The sequence below is a fragment of the Caenorhabditis remanei genome, chromosome X, assembly GCF_010183535.1.
Source record: "Caenorhabditis remanei strain PX506 chromosome X, whole genome shotgun sequence".
NCBI lineage: Eukaryota > Metazoa > Nematoda > Chromadorea > Rhabditida > Rhabditidae > Caenorhabditis > Caenorhabditis remanei.
This window is the reverse complement of record NC_071333.1, coordinates 13,257,222-13,277,528: the sequence shown is the minus strand read 5'-3', so window position 1 is coordinate 13,277,528 and position 20,307 is coordinate 13,257,222. Positions and strand designations below refer to the sequence as shown.

General features: G+C 37.9%; 5 protein-coding genes across 5 annotated transcripts; 2 read left to right on the top strand and 3 right to left on the bottom strand.

The window, feature by feature from the left end:
• Positions 1 to 855: 855 nt before the first annotated feature.
• GCK72_024631 (uncharacterized protein) lies at positions 856 to 2,538 on the bottom strand (the record flags this gene model as incomplete). Its single annotated transcript, XM_053735965.1, has 9 exons — positions 856 to 1,034; positions 1,083 to 1,163; positions 1,207 to 1,302; positions 1,459 to 1,624; positions 1,703 to 1,855; positions 1,973 to 2,061; positions 2,114 to 2,269; positions 2,316 to 2,390; positions 2,457 to 2,538. 9 exons carry the CDS (start codon positions 2,536 to 2,538, stop codon positions 856 to 858), a joined length of 1,077 nt encoding a protein of 358 aa, XP_053579531.1.
• Positions 2,539 to 4,576: 2,038 nt separating this feature from the next.
• Positions 4,577 to 5,297, bottom strand: GCK72_024630 (uncharacterized protein; the record flags this gene model as incomplete). The annotated part of the gene is made up of 5 exons (XM_003117689.2): positions 4,577 to 4,691; positions 4,740 to 4,816; positions 4,872 to 4,979; positions 5,030 to 5,142; positions 5,240 to 5,297. The coding sequence occupies 5 exons, from the start codon at positions 5,295 to 5,297 to the stop codon at positions 4,577 to 4,579; spliced, it is 471 nt and encodes a 156-aa protein (XP_003117737.2).
• Positions 5,298 to 8,497: 3,200 nt separating this feature from the next.
• On the top strand, positions 8,498 to 13,393 carry GCK72_024629 (uncharacterized protein; the record flags this gene model as incomplete). The annotated part of the gene is made up of 11 exons (XM_053735964.1): positions 8,498 to 8,716; positions 8,763 to 8,848; positions 11,120 to 11,303; positions 11,353 to 11,505; positions 11,552 to 11,728; positions 11,774 to 11,958; positions 12,005 to 12,227; positions 12,281 to 12,432; positions 12,481 to 12,786; positions 12,961 to 13,202; positions 13,248 to 13,393. The coding sequence occupies 11 exons, from the start codon at positions 8,498 to 8,500 to the stop codon at positions 13,391 to 13,393; spliced, it is 2,073 nt and encodes a 690-aa protein (XP_053579530.1).
• A 1,332-nt stretch (positions 13,394 to 14,725) lies between these two features.
• GCK72_024628 (uncharacterized protein) lies at positions 14,726 to 16,185 on the top strand (the record flags this gene model as incomplete). The annotated part of the gene is made up of 3 exons (XM_003117578.2): positions 14,726 to 14,756; positions 14,804 to 15,004; positions 15,116 to 16,185. The coding sequence occupies 3 exons, from the start codon at positions 14,726 to 14,728 to the stop codon at positions 16,183 to 16,185; spliced, it is 1,302 nt and encodes a 433-aa protein (XP_003117626.2).
• A 1,269-nt stretch (positions 16,186 to 17,454) lies between these two features.
• On the bottom strand, positions 17,455 to 20,272 carry GCK72_024627 (uncharacterized protein; the record flags this gene model as incomplete). Its single annotated transcript, XM_003117550.2, has 13 exons — positions 17,455 to 17,610; positions 17,663 to 17,733; positions 17,777 to 17,906; positions 17,951 to 18,076; positions 18,124 to 18,397; positions 18,443 to 18,537; positions 18,583 to 18,989; positions 19,045 to 19,342; positions 19,388 to 19,508; positions 19,555 to 19,693; positions 19,744 to 19,809; positions 19,860 to 20,025; positions 20,078 to 20,272. The coding sequence occupies 13 exons, from the start codon at positions 20,270 to 20,272 to the stop codon at positions 17,455 to 17,457; spliced, it is 2,244 nt and encodes a 747-aa protein (XP_003117598.2).
• Positions 20,273 to 20,307: the final 35 nt, after the last annotated feature.

Genomic DNA, 20,307 nt, shown 5'->3' with positions numbered 1-20,307 from the left:
GTAGCTTTAAAAAAAAACTTTTTATTCCTTCAGGACACACATCTACACATATATACGCACAAGAGCATACTTTCTGTGTGACACTAGCTTTTTTCACTTTTTCATCAGTGCCGCGTCGCAACATGTGTACTCGAAACGGAAAAGATGGACACGAAAAGGCGACGGACACATATCAAACGGCCAAACTTTTTTTTCTGGTTTTCACGCGACAGATCTTGACGAAAATCCGTTAAAATTTGCTGCTGGGAACATATTCCTTCTTTTCCCGACAACAAATTTCAATATGTTATGGAATGATGACAAAAAACGAGAGAAATAGAAAGGGAAACGAGAGATGGTGTGGTTACAACAAAACTCATTCTTTGTGATGGATATGGCTTCAATCTGGAGCTGACGAAAAGTGAAACAAAACAAATGGGGAGAAATAGTTCTTGGCGGAAATAAGAAAATCTCACAATACTGAAATTTTTTATTGCAAAAACTTCATGCTTGTTTGAATTTCACGTTTTATTGTACCCTGGGTCATTAAATTGTGAAATGAGGTTTGCAAAAGTTTTTGGGAGAGAATAAAACGAAATTTTTGAAGAAAAAAAATTCAGAAAAGCCAAACGGCAAGAAAACGTTTCCCTGTCCACCTATCATAATTTATTCATCAAAAGTTCCTCGATTAGTTTCCTGATGGATAATTATAGAATGTCGTTGAGCATGCTCCTTAATACATTTATTTTCAAAAAACGAGCAAAAAACACGTAGAAATCTGTATAAAATTCAAAAACTTTAACAAAACTGGTTACAGGTTGATCAATCAGTAGTGAGCTGAAATAAAAAATTAGGTTTCAAAGGTTTGTACTGGAACTAAGAACTTACATAAAAATAAGTGCCAGCCACCGGGGTTCCCAGCATATTTCCAGTATCTGACTTCAGGAAATCAGTCACTGAACGATATTTGCTGTGAAGATCTTTAGTGGAGAGTATATAGACACGTCCAAATGGATTTGTAGTTTTGAAAATAAGAACAATCCATAATTTTCGATCTAAAAATAGTTATACACTTTCCATGCAACGACTCCGCAAGTTCTCACATTCTTTTATTGGACCCGGACGTGATGGGTTTTCAATTTGTGTAATTGGAGCAGCGTTGAATATTCTCTTAGATATGAATCCTGAAAAGAGCACGTTATTGAATTATTTCGTTTTATCTGAAACCTCCGTCTGGAATAGGTTCATCAAGATTAATCGTTTTGCCATTAGAAGTTGGACGATCATAATAGAGTTGCATAGTCTCAGTGGTGGACATAGGATCTGAACATATAAATACGTAATTTCTCCTTATTCTCTAGAAATGTTAAACAAAAAACAGAAAAAAATTCTTCTGAAACGTGTTTCGTTAACTCGATAACTCAATCATTTCCGCGTGAACGCATCTACCCATGCGGAACATGTTCAAAATGAGTTTACCAAAAAGGATAACATGCACAAATGAGCCGTGGCCAAAGTCCGTGAACAGTTTGATTTTTTTCAAATAAGCGGGCTCGTAGAGTTTGTAAGGGGTCAGCACGAAATGATCACCAATCCTAATTTCCGGTGAGTGCTCTTTCGCGGAAGTGTGAACATTCAAAGTGACCTGAAAATGAAGTAATGTGTCTTCTCTTTGTTAGTTCTTTAGTTCTTCTTTTAAAAACAGAAAAAAAAAGAAACGCACATATTCGATGGCTGAAAGAGGGGGATTTGGCACAATACGAGGGCTTATTTTAGCTTCTCCAAAAACAGAAGCAAACGAGTATAGTGTAGTAGTTTTACAACAAAGAGACCGTCCATCTGGTGGAAGTTGATGACCATTTGCTGCTTCGACGCACTGAAAGTTTCATAAGATATTGTTTTGATCATAAAAAAGTTATCATTTTCCAAACAAAAACAAGAAACAAAGTCAATGTTCACAAACAAAATAATAAAATGAGAATAAAACTCAAACCTTATAGTCGTACGGGCAGATATTAACAATTGTTGGATCGCATAATAAAACTTGAGGCATTTTGTAAGGGATCGCTCCAGCGGGACATACTAAACAATTGTATAACTTCGATTATTCATATCAAATTTACAATAAACTCACTTGGTTTGATTTGAGTAACATTAAGTTTCGATAGCTCTGTGGAGTCTTGAATAATATCACTGCAACATTTAAATGCACGATCTCCGGCCGTTGCACAGAATGGGTTTCTACCAGTACACGTGAACGGATTATTAGGCTGACAAGCAACACCGGCTCCTGTCCAAAATTTTTGTTACGGGGGTTACTATAACAAAATGGATACCTGATGTGTAATCTGTACATTGGTTTATAGATGGGACGTAGGTCAAATCTGGTGACTGCCAACTCTCACTACACTCTGTTTGAAACGTGGAAAATAGGGACTTATTGAAAAGAAAAATGAAATAAAGTTTAAGAAAGTTACCTGGTCGCTCTGGTGGTGGAATTGAAGGTTGCGATACAGTACATTGTATCAAAAATACAAAAAATATCAGAGTCCACAACATATGTGAAGTTTGATCGCTCGACTCCACAAACTCACTTCACACCCAGAGCAAAAAGAAAAGTTCCAAAATTGGTTTGACCATAGAATTAGCTCGCCCTGCTTTGGAATTCGTGACCGCGCAAAAAGGTGTTGATTCTTAGCCAAACTCGCCGCTATCATGTCGAGGTGTTGGTCATCCAGTTATCAGCCAAAACACAAACAACCCGACTCTCTTTTCTCGACCCCGGCGTTGAATGACCATATTGAGAACTTGCATTCAAATAATCAAAATATGCGTAGATCTTTGCTAATTTTTATTTGGTTTGTGATTTTTGTGGTCATTTGTAAAAAAGAAAAAGCTGAAAAACCCAAAGTTGAAGAAGAGGAAGAGGAAGAAGAAGGTGTTGATGAATATGAAGAAAGTGAGTTTCTTTTTTTGCATTTTTAATGTTATTCAAGATTTTTTCCAGTTTGCCCATTCCCATGGCAAACCCATGACCAAAATGTTCTTGCCCAGTATTCAATGTGTAATGATGTGATGCATGAAGGTAATTCAGTTTTTATTGAAGTCAGTCAATTATTTTTTCTAAAGGTGTGAAATGCACTCCAAATGACCCTATAGAATGTACCGGAAGAAACCCAACTTGTGTTTTTTCAAAAATGACTAATGATCATAGATGCTGTGCAGATGTTCCACAAGATTTGAGTAATCCTCCTGGCGTTCCCGAACAAGTAAAACCAAGTAGGTTATTGTCATTTCTAATTATTATGTAAACGATTTATCCAGTTTGTCCCTACGGAGCATCCTCGTATGATCTACCATCCGTACTATTATGCGATCCGACTGAAGACAATGCCTGTCCAGAATTATATACATGTGAACAAGCCGTAAATCATCAAATGCTGACAACATATAACATGCATTTATGCTGTAAGACAAGTACTCTGGATTCTTTTGAAAATGGTAAGTTATTGTCTTCCAAGGAAATGAAAAAGCAGAAGATAGCCACTTATGGAAACAAAAATTTTCAGTATTTTATGAAACTAAAGTTGGAATTAATAAGATGTCATCAAATCTATCCATGCCAATTTTCTATGTCACCCAACTCTCACCATCCATTGTCCCAAACGCTCCGACTGGTGGGATCGACTATGTAATCTCAAGTTTGGTTTTATAAAACTCTATCATTGTTTTTCAGGTTGTCCTAAACGAATACATCCCTACCAAAAATAAGGCAAACACTCCAGAAATAAGAACTGGTGATCATTTTGCAATGTTACCATATCGATTCAGAGAACCAGTGTATCTCAAGAAGGTATACCTATTCCACGAGCCGATGCCAAACTTTTTTTTCCATGTTTTGGTACTATTCAGTGAGTTTTCGTCCATGATTATTCACTCCTTACTTATCATATTCAGATCCACATGGGAACCCAGAGTCCATGAATTTGTATTACAATCGTCCATCATCGTTATCAAGAGAAATTGACTTGTCGGTACCGGTGTGGGATGAAGGAGTGTTCTTCAGAAATATGAACAGAGTCTTAACAATACAGTCCGATCAAACTTCTAGTCGACAGAGTAAGTCATCAAATTGATTCTAGTAGTCTTTGTGTTTTTGCAGTCCGCCGACTATACATTGTATTGGTGTTCAAAACTAAATTCCGAATAACAAAAAGACATCCCCAGACCTGGAACGATTTTCATGCCAACTACACTACATTCACCGAGTTTTTGGGAACTGAGACTGGAAAACAATTGGGAAGTCCAATGGCTGGAACATACTATTATGTGAGTTGAAATGACCAAGAATGTTCCAAAAATATAAATTTTTTGCAGATAACTAAATGAATACCAACCGCTCAAAATAAATGAATAGACTATAACTTATTAATAAAGAATTTTATTGAACGACCCGAAACTTTTCTTATCTTTTTTGAAAATGGAAAAATGTTTTATCAAGTAGTTAACCTGAATACAAATATTGTGTTGGGGTCGATTTGTATGTTACCACCAAGCTGATTCTGCAACTGATTGATGTTATCCCTGAAAAATAACATTAGAGCTCATCCTCACAGTAATTGATGTACCTGACAACTGCAGCAACAGTATTCTGGTCGATACTTCCTCCTCCCAACATATTCACTCGGAATAAGACTGCTAAGTCGTTTCCTCTGAAAATCATGTGTTCAAATTGGAAAAAATATGATTAGTTTGCTCACCTGTTCTGCAAATCTGTCAGTATTGCCTGTGCAGCATACGGTCGCAGGAGGGAGGAAGTCACAAAAATGTTGTCTAGCTGAAAAAAGTGGGGATCACACTTGTCTCTGCAGTTGAAATCTCCAAAAACCTACCCCATCCTGTATCCTATTGAAAGTCAAGTAATAGTTGTTTGTGTTTTTCATGTCGAACATTTCACTAGCTTGTCGCAAGATGGTGAAAGATCCAGAGTAAGACTGATTCTGAAATTCAATGAACTCATGATGAAAACAAACCAAAAAGAACAATGTACTTGTGAAAATATTGGAGGTCCCAGAGGCGGAATATTGTTGATTGGTGGTCGTATTGTTGGGTTGAAAATTGGCGAGATTGTTGGGTTTTGAAGAGGGTCAGCACCAGTGAATACTGAATAATAGAATAACTCATAAGATTATTTTAAAGAACTTAAACTTGGAGATTAATGAACTCTCATTGAATTTTTTGATAAGCTCTATTCACATACCTCCTGTAGCAAAAAGTATGATGATCACAATTGCAGCTATAAGAAGTAAAACCACCATGATGAATAATGTAATGTATATCCTTTTGGAGCTGAAGATTTGATTATTGCCTGGTTTTTCTAATTTAAAAATATACCTGCTCTTCGAAGAAAATGAAATTTTAGTATTCCTTTCACTCTCATTCTCCCAACCTCTTCTTGCCATGTAAGCAGCGCCGGTATTTTGAGAGTTGTAGGACGGGACATATCCCTGAGACTGATTGTGATGATTGTATGACATTTCCTGAACAAAAAAAAAATGAAATATGGCAAAACAATGAATTTTATTCACCGTTGTTTTATGATATTTGGGCACAAAATTTCATCATTAGGACGTAATATACCGGACAGAAGAAAATGCGAAGCGGATGATGGATTTGTAGTGCGGAGGACATCATGGTTACGGTGCAGATGAACACACAAACACATCATCGCTCATTGTGTTTATTTATAGGTGTGCATATAGGTCGGCATCGGCCCGAACATCCAGATTAGAAAAGAATCGGAGAAGGGATAATTCAAAAAATTGCATCGCGCAATCAAGAGGAACAGGTAGTTAAAAAAATCATTTGATGGATTCATGATAACTAGAATGAATTCTGGGTTCACATAAGAATATGTTGATTTATTTCAAAAAAATTGGTTTTAATACATTTATTCAACAAGTTTTTTGTCTGTCCCACTTCAACATTCTGCCAACTAGTAGTCTCTTCCAAAGAACACTTATAATGATGATGCGTGAACAATAGAATAAGAAGTGGACAACGATGGGTAACCGTCTGGCGTGTGCATGTTTACAAGTGGTGCAAGTGTATCAGCATGTTGAGTATATGTTCACTTCCATGCGCATCAAAAGCTGAAATCAAATTTCTCAGTTTGATGTTTTTCGGTTTGAATTCGTATTGTGTCGGCTGTGAACTGACACCAAGTGACATTTATCTTTATAATCCAATGCGACATCACTCTTTTTCAATTCTTTGTGTTTGCCGCTTCTTTTACGCAATATGTTCATTTTGACCCATCTGGTTTGGTTTCTCAGAAGAATACTGATTATTTCGATTTGTTATTATTTCTGCTGATTTTTCACAACTGCAGATTTGAAAACATTTTAACAAGAAATATGTTTATATACGTTTCAGAAATCTCCTCCACCATTCGATTCCAATTTGACAACACTTTTTAATTCGATTTCTTCACCTTCCTATTCCAATTCCACCTAACCCATCTCATAAATCGTCCTTATTTCTTTCTTACCACTTGTCATTGACGGAATGAATTGTTCCTTCGCGCATGCGTTCCCTTAGAGGCAAACAAAAGAAACGGTTAGTTGGCACATTTTGAAGGATTGTCGTACAACCTTAGACCGTTTTTCTTCAAGGTCTCCCCGCGGGGGCACTGAACGCGATTATCCATGTTTTTCGCCGTTTCTACCACATGTCTTCTATTAAATGGTCTGTTTTCTGAGAATTAGAAAAAATTTATTAAGAAACATAGGTTTCTCAATTTTCTATAACTCTCTTCACTTTGTTGTAGTGAGGAACCATGTATCTTCCTATTCAACCCAATAACATTTGCTGCAACCCGAAATTTTAATAAGTCTGAGATGTGAACATCCGTTCGAGATGGTCGCTGGTGGCTCCATCCACGCAGATTGTTTATTCCTGGTTGTCAATCCAGAAGATGCTCACTTCCACTCCTCCTTCTTCAGAGCCTTATGCTAACTGCATTAAGTCTCCGTCGATTGCTTGTCCAATTTGTCTACTCTTTTGTTTCGTCTCCTGGGCATTTGGTGGTAGACCGGGTGGTCCCTTCACTTTATGAGGTTCTTCTGTCTCCGAAATTTGTTTAACTTTTGGTAAAGTTTAGAAATAGAAACGCTTTCTGTTTTTCAAGAAAATAATTTCGCTGAGTGTAACAAGGTTTCGAAAGCGACAGAAATGGAAAGAAGCAAAAAGTACAAAGTTGGGTGTCTAACGCTTCTAGGGTTCTCCTTGTCAACTTTGATGATTCATTCCAATTTCATTATCCAAACATTGCAGAATTTCATTAGACGGATTCAGCAACCACAAAAATCCCATTTTTCAAAAACCGAAAACAAAAAGAGAAACAACAAACACTTTCCGGAAACAAGACTATGAGCATGAGACCCTCCGAGCAGCAACAATCAAATGAGCAATTTCATTGAGATTGTCGGGACCCACGCCCGGATGTCGAGTAGTTTCTCTACTTCCGAATTGAGTCTTGCTTGTAGTATGTCGACACCGGAAACATGTATGCGCCCTGCTTGACTCCTCATATCATCTGTCACTTTTGATCCTCATCAATGTTTCCATACATGATCCTCTGCAGCTAGTTTTCTTTTCCCCGTGTATTCTGCTAGTTCACCCTTTTTCACACTTTCCCTTTTGATGTTTAATGGAATAGGTTGTGGATGAAAGAGAAGAAAAGAGGGGATTGATCGAATTTTGTTTTGCTGAAAGGGATGAGTACGCGGTCTATTCATAACCACTTCATCAAGAAGGTGACCTCCGCGGATTACAAAGAAGGCGGGAAATAGGAGGGAAAAATGTGCTCTCATGGATTGCACTCTTCTTTTCTCACTCTTCACATACAACAAATAATTATCATGGGCATGTGAAGATTTATGTGGATTCTGATTCAACTCCTTGACGTTTCCTATATGAAAGCATTTTAGAATGCACTTTTTTTTCGTAGTTAAAATATTTTCTGTCAAGCAGATTGACAAAACTTTGATTTTCGATAAATTTATTAAAATAAGTATTTTCTAACATTTAGTAACACTCTCACATGTTTCTTCACAGTTATTCTCAGAAAGAAATTATTCTTCAGCTCCGAATACTCAAGTGTCTCTTCAGTGTTGCTCTTCTCTTTTTTGACGGTATCCTCATTTTGCCAATGCATAAATTAAACGATTTGGTTTTTCTTCTCAAAACAAGAAAGACGACCAAATGACTGAGATTATTCTTGAATATTCATGAACATATACATAACCGCTGGTGGTCAACCCTTTTTCTTGTGTTTCGTCCTTCCTCCTTTTTCTGCGAACCCCTTCCCCATTGCCTCTGGACTCCGCCCACTTCTGCTTCATTTCGGCCATCTTTACGCACTTGAATATTGAAACCTTCTTTCTTGGTTTTTTCTCTTACTCAATTTGTTTTGAGCGTACTTCACCTTGAAATTTTCAGATATGCACTATTGATCATGAAGAAACATCTCCGCGCAAAAAACTCAAGTTCTTGTGAGCCCACTCATAGGAGTACTAGAGAAAAAGAAAAATCTTACGAACTTCGGAATGTTTTTGTCATAATAAGTTTATCTATTCTTCCATATTTGTCATGTTTGAATGGGGATTTCGTATTCGATGATGCAGAGTCGATTGTGAATAATCCAATTGTCAATGGAGAAGAGTCACTGTCACAGGTAATTATAAATACCTCATTATTATCAATTAAAACAATTTCTTCAGATATTCACTCGTGATTTCTGGGGACGTCCAATTGCTTCTCCTCATAGCCACAAAAGCTACCGGCCTGTGACAACATTCACATTTTGGTGAGTAATTCATTTTGAATCTTTTGACGGAGTAGGTGTGAGAAGCATCTTGGCAGTTTAGAATTACGCAATACGCTTGTTTTAGCAAGAGAGCACCTGCCACTCTATTCATTCTTAAGGACATGAAATTATAGGGATTATTAGAAGGAAGAGACACATGCGGTCACGAAAGGTCCTTTTGTATCTTCTACATGTTATATCGCATTTATGTTCCATCAAATATTTATTATCTCTGGTATGACATGTTATGCTCTCTTCTCCTTCTGTTCCTCCATCACTTATTCTAGTTTCCTGTTTTTGGGTTATGGTTTATTTCTAAACCGAAAAAGACACAGAAGCATTACGTAACTAAATCGGGGAAGAAGATGGGATGGATGAAATATGATCGGATGGCCCCCCTTGTAAGGGGTGTTGGCGGATATCGTTTCCTGCGCTAATGGCTCGTGAACACATCTAAAGAAGTGTGCAGATGGGATTGAAAAGAAGAAGAGACTGGTGAGATTGATGCTTCACACCGATGCTTCTTGCAATTTTTCAAGCGCCACTCACTCTAATCGTGACATTTCATCTAACCGCCAGATTTTTCGATTTACTGGGTTGAAAAGTGGATATTTTGGGGCGGCAGATTCAGAAGGGAATTGAATGGAATTCAAAAACCCAGTAACATATGGTGTATACAATTTTAAAAATAGTTTGAGGTGTCTTAACTGAAGTTTCTTGCCATTCAATTTCAAAAATTCCGGCACATTAGTTACCACCAAAGTAAGGTGGCGTAGTAAGATCAATGAGGCGTGCTTTTAGTACAACAACATTGAAAAGAAGGTCTTGTTTCGTCGTGTTTCACTTGGATTATCTATTGAGTCGGCACTCTTTTGTTTCATTCCATCAAATGTGCCGTCGAGTCGTAGAAAGTCATAAAATGCAAATCTTCTCGATTGAGACGACGAAAAAGTTAAGATTCCCACTAGTTCCCAGTTGCTAAAAGCTATTGCATTTATCTATTAGTAAAATGTGTCGGGGGGGGGGGGAAGAGAAGCAAGAAGCAACCAATTTTCTTTAGTTCCGGATGGACTAAAACAAAAAATTGGAGGAAAGGCGAGACAAAAACCACATGTTTGCGTGTCTAGTGGATAGCATTTTGGTCGTCATAGTAAGAACACCTCAATTTCTTCTCAACACTACCACTTCGTAGTCCAATAAAGAAATAAGGATGTGCATTTGGATTACGATACCAATTACGCTTATTGCTTCAATGGGATATTGGGAAGTAGAAGTGCGCTTCCCGCAAACACCATCCTTAGCTTGATATTAAAACACATCCCAAGACATGTCCTTGTTGACAAGATGAGGGGTGCTAAACTCGAAATTAAAATTCGTTTCTGTTGGTTTCACACTTTTCAATTTCTGCTTCAAGATCCCCTTCTTTCATACAAAACCAAAAAAGGCAAGAGCAAAAATAGAACCAGGGATTCATTTCCAAACCACTTCGTGTCACTCTCGGATGAAAAATGACGATGCGCGAGAAGTGGGGTGCAAGCGAACAAAAAGTGGGACAGATGTTTGTCAGGTGTGGCAAAATTTATGAGCATCTCTCATGCTCCTCATGCTCAGTTCCTATAAATTTACCGCATATATATATTGAGTGAGTGAAAGAGAAGGGAAATGAATGTAAAGATTGACGTATGTTCATAAAGTGCTATATTGCACATTAAGGTTGACGTGAGATGCGACTTGACATTGTCTGGTAATACTGGCGTCTTAGGTTTGTAGATCTAAAGCAAGTAGATTACGGTAGGTACTACTTTCCTGAAAAATATATGTTTCACTTCATTTTGTTTCAAGCACTCTGTCTTCCCGCAACATCTTCATTCCTGGATTGTTGTACATTGTCGAGGCGAGAATTATGCAAATAAGGGACACGATATGAAATATGAGCTCATCCACTCGTTCCCTTTCCTCGACCTTAGACATTCGTCTCAAGGGACTCATCCCGTACTCAAGATGCCAGATTATGAGCTGAAAACTGCGCTTAGAGGGTTACAAGTCTGCGTCTCTCTTCATTACATGGTATTTCCGGTGGTCCGTTGTGTGGGGCCATCTGCTAACAGCCAAATAAGGGGGTGGTTGTCTCATGAAATTACTCATCCTCTAAATTACTGAACAACTTCCTTGGGAAACATTAACTCATAAATGTTTGACAGAAATGGGACACGCGATAGTTTTGTGGGAAATTGAAAACACTCGAAGCACTCGTTTGAACATAAATTTCAGGCTGAATTATCAGTTGCATGGAAAATCAACACTTGGATATCACATCGTCAACATAATCTGCCATGGAGTGGCTACAATGGTTTTTTACCTATTTGCTAGATTACTGGAAAAACGATTCAATCATTTTGAAGTCGCACTTCCATCCGCAGTTTTGTTTGCAGTACATCCAGTACACACTGAAGCAGTACGTGAAATTAAAATAAAACTTGCAAAAACATTGCTCTGGTTTTCAGGTGGCAAACATGACCGGACGTGCTGAACTATTAATGACAATCTTTTCACTGCTAGCACTGATAACTTTTATTCGAAACGAAACTTTTAGCTGGAATTTTGTAATTTTTGTAACAATGGCAACATTTTCAAAGGAACAAGGATTAATGGCAATTGTAAGTATTAGATTACATTTAAAATTTCGGAACTCGTATTTTACAGCCAATTGCCTTGTGCATTGACCTTGTGACAAGAGCTCCTTTTTCATCGAAACACCCAGCTACGATAGTTTTCTTCCTGCTGCTCACTTTCCTAAGAATGTTCATAAACGGTTTCCAAACAGCCAAATTCACAAAACTGGATAACCCTGCAGCATTCATAGAATCCGGATTCTACAGGGTAAGAAGCTTTCCAATCCTAAAAACCTCATTCTAAATTTTGCAGGCTGTCAACTACTCGTATATCTGGCTTTACCACATCTACCTTCTTGTTATACCTGCTAATCTTTGTTTTGACTATTCAATGGGATGTATTCCACCAATCTCTTCGTTGTACGACGTCCGCGTATTATCACCTGTTCTCATTTCCATACCCGTAATTATCGGAGTCAAATTCAGAAATGAATGCAGGTTTGGTTTATTCAATATAGGGAAGAATTAATCCGTTGCCTTTCAGGGTTCTAACGTTTGGAGCATTAATAGGGGCGATTGCGTTTCTGCCGTCGTCGAATATATTCTTTACCGTGGGGTTCACCGTAGCAGAACGAGTACTGTACCTTCCGTCTGTTGGATTCTGTATCATGTGTGCAGTGGCTATGAAGAAGCTGTCAGTTCATACCAAAAATGCAGATATCATCGCCATCACAGTTATACTTCTTTCAATTTCCAAGACTTACAAGGTTCGATCCCCCACACATAAAGTCAAACAAAAACCTTGTTTACAACATTTCAGCGGAGCTCCGAGTGGGAAAATGAGCTTTCACTTTATAGCTCCGGACTTCGTGTCTGCCCTATGAATGCGAAAATTCATTACAACATGGGAAAAGTTTTGGGAGACAATGGTCTCACCAAAGACGCGGAGAAAAACTACTGGAATGCTATCAAGTCAGTTTGTTTCTCGTTTGATATTTCAACATGTGACAATAATTTCAGACTAGACCCTTCTTATGAACAAGCGCTCAACAATCTTGGTAACTTGTTGGAGAAATCTGGAGACAGCAAAACCGCAGAGAGTTTACTTGCCCGGGCGGTTACTCTAAGACCTAACTTTGCTGTTGCTTGGATGAATCTGGGAATCTCCCAAATGAACTTGAAGAAGTACCAAGACGCTGAAAAATCTCTGAAAAACTCATTGACTTTACGCCCAAACTCTGCTCACTGTCTTTTCAACTTGGGTGTTCTCTACCAGAGGACCAATCGAGAACTTCTTGCAATGTCGGCATGGAGAAATGCCACAAGGTGAGTGTGAGAAACTTATCTTTTTTTGAATGACAAAAGAGTCTGAACTAAAACGTGTCCACCTGTGAGAAAAAAAATCTTTTGACTTCTTGGCTTTTTTTACATCACGTTTTGGAGTTTGTGATGTTTTAGGACAGAGACCATGCAATACCACAGAATTATGAATAATTACAGAGTGAATCCATTGCACACACAGTCATGGACCAACTTGTTTGTGGTACTGGATCATCTAGATCAGTGTTCGGAGGTTATTGACCTGTCAAACCAAGCTTTGTTAAGTGTTCCGAATGAGTCCAGGGTTCATATGCAGATCGGATCGTGCTACGCAAAAAACAAAGAATTCACAAAAGCAGAACGACATATAAACACTGCAATCGACCTCCATCCGTCATCTGCACTCTATCATGCTAACCTGGGTAACAATAGAACTTCCAGTGCTAAAACTAGAATTACTCTTTCAGGCGTTCTTTTCCAACGAATGAATCGTCATAAGGATGCAGAAACCGAATACCGGATCGCATTGATGCATGATTCACAGAACACCATTGCAAGACAGAATCTGCAAAAATTGGAACATCAGAATTGCTACAATTCAACATCTCCATAAATCCCATCTTCATAACTTGCAACCATAATTCCAATCTCCCTAGTCTAATCCATTACGGGTACTTTTCAATTCTATACGTGTGAACTTTTCTTTTTATTGTTTCATTAATTCATTGTACCTGTTAATAATGAATATTGCCCCCACTATCTCCGTTTTTCATTTTTCCGTTTCAGCCTACATACTAGTATGACAGAACCAAACTTTTCACGTTAATGTTTCTATCAAAAATATTCAAATTTTCTGAAAAACAGACGAAATAAGTGAAGCGTCAAGTTTTTTTTCAAGAAAATTAGTTCACTAGACCGCTCTTAACAAAAAAAAATAGACAACGCATTTATGCATATCACTCTCTACGGAAATCTTATTTTGAACGTGTTCTCCATCCACTTCCTTTGATATATAGGTTTTTTCCAAAAATAAATGAATCTCAGCTTCCTAGATTCGCACTAGATATAAATCGCCCACACATGCACATCCAAGTGCTCACAATTGACTTTATGTGGCCACAAAAATGGCTCGTCTCGAACGACATGACGTGGCATCTTCCATGTCTTTCTTTTGGAAATTAGAGGCTAGAGTGTACGAATACGTTTTTGTTCCGACATTGGTTTTAAATCCAGAAGCTTTTTCACCCATATATTCATTTTTTACTTCAGTGCAGTACTAAGAATAGTAATACACCATTTTCAATCTATTGTTTCCTGCTGTATGAATCAATGTGTCATCATTGAGTTTCTCTCCAAAACGTTTTTGTACCAGATCTCATTTCCTTGAGCAGATTTTTTCTCGGTTTCTCACGGTTTGGTCACTTTCACTACACCTTCAGCAACATGAGTGACGCCTATAAAATATATTCTATTTATTTCTGAGAAATTCCCAGAAGAATTCAGCTTTTTCCAACACTTCCATTTTTTAGTATTTTTCCCATTACTGTGCCTGGCGACATTCGGGGTGCTGAAGAGAGGCACACGAAAAAATTCAGCATCATTTTTCATCGCCCGAAAATTGTTTCATACGTAGTTTTATGGGTTTTCGAGAGCATTGCCAGGTAACAAGTGCTTTTTTTTGTATCCTGGGAGGCTGAAATTTGTTTATTTTTCTTCTTCTTTGTATCTGTCTATACTCTGTTGTAGTTTTCATCTCATCCCAACAAAAATGCCATGAAAAAATAGGTTGTCTTCTTTGTCCAGATTATTTCATATATTTTCGTAATTAGTGAAATCTCTGAAAATTCAATAAAACGTGCTTACTTTAGGTAACCACTAGTTGGATCTCCCTGTCTTTGCCTCACTAGAGACCTATTGTTGTTTATTTACTAGCTGGTCAACAATTATGGATAACGATAGAACACGTCTATTAACAGGTAAGCGTTAGGAAATATTATAATTTTTAGAGTAATTCATGTTTTAGCCATTGAAATCGACTGCCGTTCTAATTCGACGGTCAGCGACCCAAGTGACCTTCATGATTCTGAACTTGAACATGCTATGAGTCAAGAAATGACCGAGTTGCCAGAAGTATTCGATTCTGAACAAGAGGCCGCTGAAAGTGCAACAGCTACAAAAGAGAACACATTGGATCCAAATAATAACAATGACGAGGTCAACACAGGTAATTTCATGTTTTAAATGATTTACTAAATAATGGGGATATATGGGTATAGATGGGTTTAGTTGTATATATTGTTCTCTAATATGAATAGAAAAGTTACCTTTTTTTCAGAAGTCGCTAAAACTATTCAAGATGCTAATGGAAACATCACTGGACCGATGGTTGTTGGAGAAACTTCAAGTCTATCTGTTCTAGCTAGTTTGACTGTGGGAAACTCTTCTCGAGGTTTCCAGCCTGGCTTGTTAGGAGCTCGTCCATTGCGGCCACGTAAGACGTCAACATGCGCTGGACATCTAGCAGCTCGTCAAATTGGATCATGCAAGTACCCGCATAGAATTGTTGTAGGAGTCCATGAAGCAAGCGTTCAAAGTAATTCAAAGACTATCGATGATGAAGCTCCAATAGATGTACATGAATGGAGAAGACAACTAGGATCAATTGGAACTATCACAGTTCAGAGAGTGACACCAGGTTATGTGGAGCCGCTTGAGATTCGAGAGGCTCGACGGGCGGCTCAACTAGAGGCTCAAGAAGAAGATCAACAAGAAGAGCCGGAGAATCTAACTGAGGAATCAGAGGAGACTGATGAAAACGAGCAAAGGAGAGCTGCTCGCCAAGGGTTTCGCTGCGATGATCTGCCAAACTATCAATGGCAGTTTGGAAGTGTACCTCCAAGAAACTGTAGGAACTCATCGAATGTACAATACATTAGTGAGACTCGGTTCAATGGTGACGGTGAATATATCAGAGATGATATGAGTGAAGATGAGGATGACAATGAATACTGGTTCCCCGATTACCCGTTGGTAAACTTTGTTGCTGCAAAAGATGAGGAGAGTTTTGACATGTTCCCAAATCTAAAGTCAGCAGCGGTGCAACAGTGCATTCTGAATGCCAAAGTCATTCCTATGCGAATTCTTTCTCAATTATTCATTTTCTTCATTGTCGCAGCTAAATTAATTCAGTTCTGCCAATCTAACGGAACGTGTCCAATGGATGATGAGGCTTCTATCATATTCCGCTTACATTTTGCGGATTTCATCGACTACGTGTTGAGTAATCAAAAATACTTGAGAGAAACAGAAAAAGAAAGGAAACGAGAAGGCGTTGAGACTGAGAATCAAGATGAGAACGGCGAACCTCCAGAAGAAACTGATAATAATGTTGGTTTCAGGTACTAAAAATGAGAAAAAAAACCTCTGATTTCAGATCGAATGACATTTTTATTAAATATTTTCCTAATACTTCTCAATGGATTTAATGTTCATTTCTTGCCATTTTATTGAAATACGCATTGTTTCTATCTATAAAATGTCAGAATGTAAGTCCAACGCAAACAATACCTATTTCAGATAATCAACGAAGATTTGCAGGTTACAATTCGACACTATACACATCAATATAAATAGTATTTTATCTACTTTACAACACCATTTATGCCATGGAATTTTTGTGAACGACAATGATATAATAGTCCTAATTATTCCATATTTTGTATGCAACGTTATCCTCCAGGCTCGAGGTCCTCCAGGCCTAATAATGGTCTTATGAATCACACTTCTCTCAGTTTACTATTCATCAATTTTTCTGTTCTCAATATAAAGTTCATGTAGCTCCCTATAGCAATCTATTAAGCTAAAACAATTTTCCACGTTCCAAGCTTTCAGCATTAACATTCACTCCCCAAAAACCTTCGGCTCTATTACAGTTTAGATGTCCTTTGAAAACTTGAACGTCCCAAAAAACACTTAAACGTCCCTTAAAACACTTAGACGTCCCTTGAAACACTTAGACGTCCTTTGAAACATTTAAACGTCCTTTCGGATCCCAAATATGTTCAAAAATGTTTAAACGTCCCAAAAAACATTTAGACGTCCCAAAAAATGTTTAGACGTTCCATTAAATATTAAGACGTCCCTTGAAGTCTGAAAATTAGGTTTTAAATAATTAGACGTCCCAAAAAACATTTAGACGTCCCAAAAAACATTTAAACGTCCCAAAAAATGTTTAGACGTCCCTTCAACACTAAAAGCCACTGAAAGTGTTCAAGGGACGTCTAAACATTTTTTGGGACGTTTAAATGTTTTTTGGGACGTCTAAATGTTTTTTGGGACGTCTAAATGTTTTTTGGGACGTCTAAATGTTTAAATGGGACGTTTAAATCTTCAGAACTATATTTTGGGATTTCAAGGGACGTCTAAACATTTTATGGGACGTTTAAACGTTTTTTGGGACGTTTAAACTTTTGAAAGGACGTTTTAAAAAAATTAGAGTTTGAAAGGACGTTTAAGTGTTTCAAGGGACGTCTAAGTGTTTTAAGGGACGTTTAAGTGTTTTAAGGGACGTTTGAGTTTTTAAAGGACATCTAAACTGTAATAGAGCCAAACCTTCTGAGTAATACCTTTTCAAAATAAATTCATTTATTCAAATTCAACAAAACCGTATCTAATCTATTCCCCCAAAATCTTAGCGGCAATGGAAACCATAGCATTTGGAAACATTTCGTGTTCTTGAACTTGAATCTTCTGCCGAAGTGTTTCAATGGTGTCATTGTCTTCCACCATTACAGGACGTTGAGCGATAATATCTCCGTGATCCACCAATTCCTAAACAAGGACACATTCAGATCTATGTGATAAAAGTATATCGTGTTCTCACATCAACGAAATGAGCGGTACACCCAACAACCCTCGCACCAAAGTTCAAAGCGTCTTGCAGTGCATGTGCCCCTGAATGTCAGATTGAATGAAAAATGTTCATATGGTTGTTTACCTTTGAAAGATGGAAGGAGAGAAGGATGAATATTGATGATCCTTGATGGGAATTGAGATATGAAGTAAGGACTCAAGATTCTCATGTACCCACCCAAGCATATCAATTGGGTCCCGTAGTTTTTTAAAACCTGTTTTGATAATTGAAAATGAGAACTTAAAAGAGGGACTTTACCTCAGCAAGTGCAGTATCACCGGTAACTCTATCAGCGGTATGCTGTACTACTTTAGTTGGAATCCCATATGAAGCAGCAATTTTCAATCCTCCTGCACTTTTTTTGTTTGATACAACAACAACTACCTAAACTATGTTTTTATGAAAAATTTTCAAAAATAATAAATAAAAACCTCGCAATTACTATCCGGAGTTTTAGACCTTTCGATTAGCTTCTGCATATTTGTTCCGGTACCAGAAATGAGAATCGCGACTTTAACACGTTTTCTTTGTGTCTTATAGGTGTCGCGGTGGAATAGTTTCGCTTCATTCAAAAATCTTATAGCTTGTCCAGTTGTCCTTTTTTCCACGTGACCAATTTCAAAGAACGGTTCAGCTAGTTCGGTTAGCCTTGTGTTTACTTCCATAAACTTGTCTTTTGCAACAACTAGTATCATTCCAATTCCACTGGAATAAAATATGTTTAAAAAATTGCTTAGATAAAGATTTCACCAATTGAATGTTCGAATCATTTCCTTTGTTTCCACTGGACCAGCTGCAGCAATCCATTCAAACATTTCGTGTGGTCTCCACATGGCACAGTCAATCTAAATATGACGTATTATTTGTGTAGCATGTGGGATTAGTCTAACCACAAGCGTGACATCTGAGTTTTTGTCCAAAACACGGATCGCATTTTCTGTTAGTCCTCCACCAGTAATATGCGCGCACCCTTTCACTAGACCATCCATAAGAAGTGGTAGAACACTCCTCACATACAGTTTTGTCCCTGTGAGAAGTTCTTCTCCAAATGTGGAATTGTGATTCCATGGAAGTTTATCACTGTACATCACTCCATTAACTGCCAGAACTTTCCGAGCCAATGAAAATCCATTGGAGTGTAATCCAGAAGACGGTAATCCAATAATGACGTCACCTTCTGAGATACTCGACGAAAGAGGAAGCATTGGCCAAGTGGATTCTCTTGCAGCGATTGCGCATCCTGCTAAGTCCCATTGATGAGTACTGTAGACACCCGGCATTTCGGCGGTTTCACCTCCTGCGAAAAAACGAAAGTTGACCTTTTCAAAAATTCAACAGTTTTCTTCTCTCACCGATCAAAGAACATCCAGCCTCGACACAAGCGTCAGAAATCGACGCAAGTACTTGTGTCGCCATGGACCTATCCAATTTCCCACAAACGAAATAATCCAAAAATGCGATAGGCTTCGCACAATGACAAATCACATCATTCACACACATTGCAACGACGTCATATCCAACTCCTGAGAAATTTTTGCAGAGGGTGGCCACCTCGATTTTAGTTCCAACCCCGTCAATACCAACGACCAACTGAGAATCGTTACTGAAACCTGCGTTTTTCAGATCTAGAACAGCGCCGAATCCTCCAATCTGTAGCAAAAAATGAAAATTCGACAGGAATAAAATCTAATGAACCTGTGTCGCTCCGGGTAGCAAAGTTTTCTTCACCAATTTCTTTATGTCTTCCACAAACTGGTTTCCTTCGTCAATATTCACACCACTTGCGCCATATGAAAGTGATGGTGTTACAGTATCTCTGAAATATTAAGCAATTCTAAGTGAAGCAGGGAAAAGTAACATACAAATATTTTCCAATATCCCTTCTAAACTGTTTCCCTTGAAATTCAATCTGTTCAGCAATTTTGTTAGCATGAGCCCTTGCTTTATGCAATGAGTCAGCCATCGATGTCACACACAACACTCTTCCTCCATTGGTGATAACTGAAATACCCTTTCTTTAAAGTTTGTAAATCCAATTTAAAATCGAATACTTTGTTTGTTTATCCGTGATGTACCCGCGTGGAAAACAACATTTGTCATATCAGGCGGAGGTATTTCTGAAAACAAAACTTTAGTAGTACCCAGGCGCATAGTTTCCCAAAAGTACTTGTGATAGGGGAGCCCTTTTCGCCGGATTTCGGATAATTGGCAGATGCAAGGACAACTCCACAAACAGATCTTGTTGACCATTGGATTTCACATTTGGATAAATTTTGATAGAAACATGATTTAATAATTTGGAATAAATCAGATTCAAGGAGTCTCATCAGAACCTGAAGAGTGATGTTATGATAAACTTGAATATATGACTCAGAATTATCTCACTTGGGTCTCCGGATCACCAAATCTGCAGTTGAATTCTAACAGGTAAGGTTTATCGTTGACAATCATAAATCCAGCATACAAGACACCACAATAATGTATCTTTCTATCAGCTAATCCTTTCAAAGTATTCTCAAATATTACATCAATCTGTCTATCAACATCGGCAGGTACATGAACTGGAGCAACGACCCCCATCCCTCCTGTAATTTCTGATACACTACGTTTTTAAT